This window comes from Harpia harpyja, chromosome 12 (assembly GCF_026419915.1).
Source record: "Harpia harpyja isolate bHarHar1 chromosome 12, bHarHar1 primary haplotype, whole genome shotgun sequence".
Classification (NCBI taxonomy): domain Eukaryota; kingdom Metazoa; phylum Chordata; class Aves; order Accipitriformes; family Accipitridae; genus Harpia; species Harpia harpyja.
In genome coordinates this window covers 8,552,359-8,558,358 of record NC_068951.1, presented here as the reverse complement: position 1 = coordinate 8,558,358, position 6,000 = coordinate 8,552,359, and the positions used below count along the sequence as shown (strand labels likewise).

Below are 6,000 nucleotides of genomic sequence, written 5' to 3'. Positions count from 1 at the left end.
GAATAGAAGGACACTTTCACAGTGGAGAGGGATGGGATTTTGGAATGAGGCACTCCTTTCCAGCGGGCACAGGCACGTGGAGGCAGGCAGACGGGGACAAGAAGCAGCTGAAGAAAATACAAAGAAGAGAAGCATGGAAGTGAGGAGGGAATGGGCTGGACAAGCAGCAGGCAGGGGTACAGATAACGCTCTAGAGGAACTCTTTTATGGGAACTGTAGAAATTTGGGAGTCAGTGTAAGTGAAAAAGAGAAGAAGACAATAGAAGAATCCATGGAGAAGAGACTCAAAGTTACAGCTTTGCTGGGAGAAGCAGCACCTCATCTTTCAGTGTCCTGGCCAAGGAAATAAGCTAGATTCACTAAGGCAAATAGAAGCCTAAGTCCAGTGATTAAAACCAGACTCGTGGTCCAAGATATCTTAATGAATGCAGACTGCTGCCCAGAGGAGCAGCTGTGACAATGAATTGTTTCTGACAAGTTTGGGACCCTTGGAATAAAGGTCCGTTTTCTTCAGGATTCTGGACAACGACATGTGAAGCATAACAAGACCAATTGCCATTGATGGCCCAAAGTGCAAATGTATTAATTAAATATCTGTATTACTGACATTTTATGACATGGTGACATTAATAGAAAACAAATTTTAATCGGATATTTGCCAAATTCCTAAAATAGTGCCTGTATGACTACACCTGGGAGAAAATGAAAAAGAAATCTGTACAACATACTCAGAAATATTTTGGATGTCGCAAGAATTACTGAAGTACTATTAGTTACTGCCATCATTTTAGATTTAAACTTCAAGTACACTGTACTTACTTTTTCAGTACTCTATTAGTGCATGTTGAAAGAAGTTAGCATTTACACAGATCAAATCTAACCTTAAGAAAACCTTCCTCAAATGAACAGATGAGACTGATTTCTCAAAACATAATAATCCAAGGAAACTTTATTCTAGCCGTTTTCTTGCCAGGGTGCACCAAATTTTCCAAGATCCTTCTTCCATCTTACATGGGTACATTTCAGCAGGAACACAAAGCAAATTATCGCTTGCTCCAAGGAGCTCTGTACCCTGCAGGATCTTTGCAGAATCCAGCCTGAAGAAATGCAGCACTTTGAGAAAACAGAGCTGTCAAGCAAGATTTCCTTGGGCTTGCTGCCACACAAAATGGCAAATAAGGGACTTGATCCTGCACAGGAGACAATAGGAATTATAGGTGCTCAGCGTTTGTCTTCCGGCAGAGTTAAGGTTTCTCAGTACTTCCTAAAATCAGTTGTACTGTTTATACTTAGTCAAAATTATATAGCTAAAAGCTTTGGTATCTAGCCACAGAGCTTTTATTTCAAATTGGCAATAATGTGACAAGATGTAACTCCCGCAAAAAAGACTACAATAATGTTAAAAATATCATGAAATATTATTTATATCAGGATACATTTGTTACCCCATATGACAATCATTCATATTTCTTGACAGATATAAACCTCCGCTTAACACATTAGTATCATAAATATTACCAGATATAACACTGTAATTTAATACCTACCAAATGTATTTTAAAATATTACTCAATTTAAAACTTTGGATTTTAACCAGATGTGTTTCCAGAAAACGATTCAGGTCAGATGCTTTTTTCTTTTCCTTTTTCTGTGCGTGCGCGTTCAAAGTGGAGCATTACTATGTGATTTATTGTACTATGACTGTATGCCCCGAACCTAAAACAGCACCATGATACTTCATCCTTGAGGCTTACACACCTGCAGTCCAAACTAACAAGAGAAAACATCTACACGGCACGGCAGGAGTCTTTGAAATGTCTTTTTGCAGTTGCCTGGACACAGAACAGACTGGTAGAACAGGGAGGCAGCGGAGAAAGGGTGAAGACAGGAACTCCAGCCTCTTTCATCTAGAAAGGGGGGACCATGGAGAGATTAGAGGAAAGGATTTTGATTAGATCACTGGAATGTGAAATGATGCTTCCCAGGATTAAAATCCTATTTTAGAGCTACCAAACTGGTTACGTTGTTAGTCAGAATTTGGAGGCTCGCGCAGCTCCATCCCTGCAGATGACTGTCGCTCAGCAGCACCCGACACCCTCTCGTTGGAGCAGGGGGGACCCTGGCCGGGCACCCCACACCTCCCCACTGTCATGCCAGCTGCGGACATGCAGCCACCGCCCCAGCAAAGAGCTGCTCTTCCCCAAAGCGTGGCAATTCTGGAGGAAAAGGGGTTTCCTTCTCAAAAGGCACCCCTGGGTCCAGCCCCACGACAGCCACACATGCCATGGTGCGGAGGCTCTTGGATTTCGGTCTCGTTGAGCGCCCAACCTAGTTCCCCAGGTGGAGGCCTGACATTCTCATAACCAAATGCCATTAGTTTTATTCCCAGTACAGCCACCTAACAATTTGAAGGTCTATAGTTGTCGGGCTGATCATTACGTGGAACCATTAACATAAAACCCGCCATCCCAATTAGCATCTTTGTAAGCAGCAGCCTCAGCAAAAAGTGGAAATGGAGGCTGAAATAATGGTGCTCCTCCAAACGAGGACACCAGCAGATTGGGAAATAATCTGTAGCAATTGCTCTGCCGCTGTCTCTGCTGTAACTTCTCAAAAGGTAGACAGAGCCATTTTCAAGTAGTCAACCCACTGACTTGAGTGAGCACTAAATTCACTTGATGATCAAATACAATTTGAGAAAAAAAATCTACAATCACTCACTTACCCAGAGGAAGATATATTTTCCTTTTACATATGAAGTGCAAAACAGTGAAAGTAGCTGTATTTGGAAAAATACCATGCAGCTTATTGATTTCAAAGGGGACAGGTACAGACTGTGTTTTTGCCCATTTCCCAGTAAGGAAATAAGGAATGCTTTCTTGGGGGCTAACGTATTTGCAGACTGTTTGTGAACGGCGGTTTGTTTTGTTAAAAGATGAGCCTGGTAAAATGTTCTGTGCTTTTCAGGAAGGGAACAAGGAAAACGTTCGTATTTATAGCAACGTTATTGTTTAGAACAAAATAAGTTATTTCATCCTTTTAATCTCCGTTTCTATGGATATCCTGCGTGGAGCTATGATCCGATTTTCCAACCTTCACGCGCGCCGTCCCCTCCAAGGCAGTGGTCAGTGGCAGTAGCCCTATGAGTAAGTGCCTGTCTACATTCAAATAAATCCCTTTTAAAGACGTATTTGTACCGCCCCGGACACAGTGAATCAGGCTGCCTCGAATGTACTTTTTCATTGTTGTTTCCCCTAAACTCTCTCCACTTATCTAATTTTAGCCTGCCGGCTCCCCGAGAGGGCTGACAACCCTCCCCGCGTCTTTGGGCACCATTTGCCGCGCGCGATGCTCTGCCATTAACCCCAGCACACCGCACCCGCGGAGGATACGCGCACCGCGCCGGGGGCTCTGCGGACAGCGCCGGCTACGGCGGGAGCTCCGCGCCGCGGCCAGTGCCCCCCGCCTCCTCCGCTGCGCCCCGCATTGCCCAGTGTCCCGCCCCCCCCCCCCGGCCCCGCACTGCCCGGCTGCACCCCGCATTGCCCCACAGGGCCCCCCCCCCCCCCCCGCTCCCCGCACCGCCTGGCGCCGCCAGGCTCGGCCGGACCCCGCTGCCCCCGCACCGCCCAGCCGCGGCGGCGGGTCCGTGTCGTCCGTCCCCCCCCGCCTGCGGGCGCCCCCACGCTCCCCCCGGGAAGGCGCACACACACACACACACACGCGGAGGGGGGACACACGGGACGACGTCCGCCCTGTGAGAGCGCGGGCGCGGCGCCCCCTCCCCCCCCCCCCCGCGAGCGCACGGGCTGAGTCCGTGTTCCGGGCGGGCGCGGGCTCCAGGCCGGGATTTGGGCGCTCCCTGCCCGCCTCCCTCCCCCTTGCCCCCCCGCCCCTCCTCCCCCCTCCCGGCTGGCTCCCTCCCTCCCTCCCTCCCTCCCTCCCCCTCCCTCCCGGCTCCTGAACTCCAGCCCCTCTCTCTCTATCAGCCGCTCACTCTGTCTCAATATGTCTCAAGATGGCGGCCAATGTGGGATCGATGTTTCAATATTGGAAGCGCTTTGATTTACAGCAGCTGCAGGTCAGGCTCCCCCGCTCGCCGCACCGGCCGGGCCGCGCCGCCGGACCCCCCCCCCCTCCTTCCCTTCTCCGCCTTCCCTCGGGCCCGGCCTCCCCCTCCTCCTCCCGCTGCCGGCCCGCGCCGCCTAAAGGGAACCCCCCGCTCCGCCCGGCCGCGGCGCTCCGCTCCCTCCGCCCCCCCCCCCTCCCCCGCCATTGATCACCGGCCCCATCGGAAATTGATCCTCTTTGTTCAATTCATCGATCAGCCCAAGATGGCGCCGGAGCCGGCGCTGCCGGGGCCGCCGCCGCTTCGCCCGCTCCGTCCCGGGCTGCTCTCTTCCCCGCTTCCCGTTCCCCCCCGGCGGCCGGGGCCGTGCGGGGCGGCCGGGGCGGCGGGCGGCGGCGGCAGGGCTGCCGGCGGCCGCTCCTCTTCCCCCGCCCGCCTGCCTCCCCCCCCCCCCCCCCCGCCTGCCCCTTCCCGCCGCCGCCGCCGCTTCCCCGCCGCCTTTTCTCCCCGGGAGCCGGGGAAAGTTTACCGAGTGCTGGGACTTTGTGTGGGGGCGCAGGGAGCCGGCCGGGCTCGGCGTGCAGGCGCGGAGCGGCGGGGGCTGGGGGCGCTGTGGTGCCGGCCAGGCGGGCGCTTCCCCCGCCGCTGCCCGGCCGCCGCCGCCTCGCTTCGCCTCGCCTCGCCGCGGGGTGCCGGCCCTCCGCCGCCGGCGGGCAGGGGGGCTCTGGTCCGCCGCGCTCCCGCCGCCCTGCGAGCGCCGCGGCCCGCTGGCACTGCGCCGGGGGGCGGGGAGTGGTTGGGGGGAAGCCGCCGCCGGTGGCGGCGGCGGGGGGCGAGGGATGGAGCCGCGGTGGGGTCCCGCGGGGCGGGAAGGGGGCGAGCGCCCGGCCTCGCCCGGCCCGGGGCCGGGGAGGGGGTGTGCGCGGTTGTGGGGGGGTGTGCGGGAGGGCAGGGGCAGCGCCGTCCGGGGTGGCTCCCGCCGGCCGCGGGGGGCCGGTGAGGGGCTGGCAGGGCGCGGGGGCGTTCCGCCCGGCGGGGCATGGCCGGCGGCGGGGCATCTCCCCGCGGCGGCGGCGGCGGCGGCGGCCGGAGGGCACGCTTACATAATTCACGGGCTCTCCAGCCTCTCCTGCTGTCCAGGATCTGACAGATGAGTGGAATATTGATGCTTTACTGTGCTGGCTCCTAACAGCCTAGAAGTCCTGTTTCCTCCGAGGGAAAGTCCTCGCAAACCAGCCTCCCTTCACCCTTTGGGTGCGTGCCCTGAGGAAATTGCAGATCCCACGGTTTAATGTAATTGCTGGGGTATAGATAAGGCCCGGGGGGGGGAGGTTGTCAAACGATGAATTGGTGCTGCTCCCGCCGCTGAATGGGATTGCAACATGCATGTTTCTCCCAGTTGATTGGTGCAGGAAAGCGCTGCCCTGCCTCTTCAAACCCTCCGGTGCCTCCCGTTTAAATAAATTGGCTCGAAAGCCGCCGGCTGCCCACCCTGGCCCCCTCCGAGGCGGGCTCGGCGGTGCCCGGCCGGAGCCCCGCAGCAGCCGGAGGCATGGTGCATTGATGCCGGGCAGAGCCGCAGCCCCGCTGGAGGTGAGGGGATGCTGGCGGGGGAGGGCCTGGGGAGCGGGACCCGGCGGGACCCGGGGCCTGCCGCCGTCCCCTCTCCTCCCCTCGGCGGGGCTTGCAGAGGGTGAGCTAGCGGGAGCGATGATTAAAAAAAAAAACCAAAAAAAAACCAACCCAGCAGCCCCAAAACGGGAAGTGCTACGTAGGATCTGTAGTGGGAGGCTGGTCCCTTCTGACTTTCAGGTGCATTAGGAGGTGGGGTAAAGTAGCGTTTTGTTTTAGGCTTTTCTTTCTCCCCCCCCTTCCGTGTTTTATTGTTTCTTTTAAAGGCTTTAGATTAAGGTAGACTTGGCTGAACTTTG

The 6,000-nt window shown here is 55.9% G+C and overlaps 1 protein-coding gene and 1 long non-coding RNA gene across 11 annotated transcripts in view; one reads left to right on the top strand and one right to left on the bottom strand.

Annotated features, from left to right (window-relative positions):
- Positions 1-919: 919 nt before the first annotated feature.
- Positions 920-3,473, bottom strand: LOC128149389 (uncharacterized). Its single transcript, XR_008237626.1, has 2 exons — positions 1,759-3,473; positions 920-1,190 (listed from the first exon to the last, which is right to left on the bottom strand). It is a non-coding gene; the product is annotated as an uncharacterized LOC128149389 (long non-coding RNA).
- A 472-nt stretch (positions 3,474-3,945) lies between these two features.
- CUX1 (cut like homeobox 1) overlaps positions 3,946-6,000 on the top strand; it is a 283,672-nt gene continuing 281,617 nt past the window's right edge. For all 10 annotated transcript variants that reach the window (XM_052804541.1, XM_052804539.1, XM_052804538.1 and 7 more), the window contains exon 1: positions 3,946-4,081. In XM_052804541.1, the coding sequence (XP_052660501.1) occupies positions 4,019-4,081 (63 nt within the window). In that variant the 5' untranslated portion in view covers positions 3,946-4,018. The remainder of the gene's footprint in view (positions 4,082-6,000) is intronic.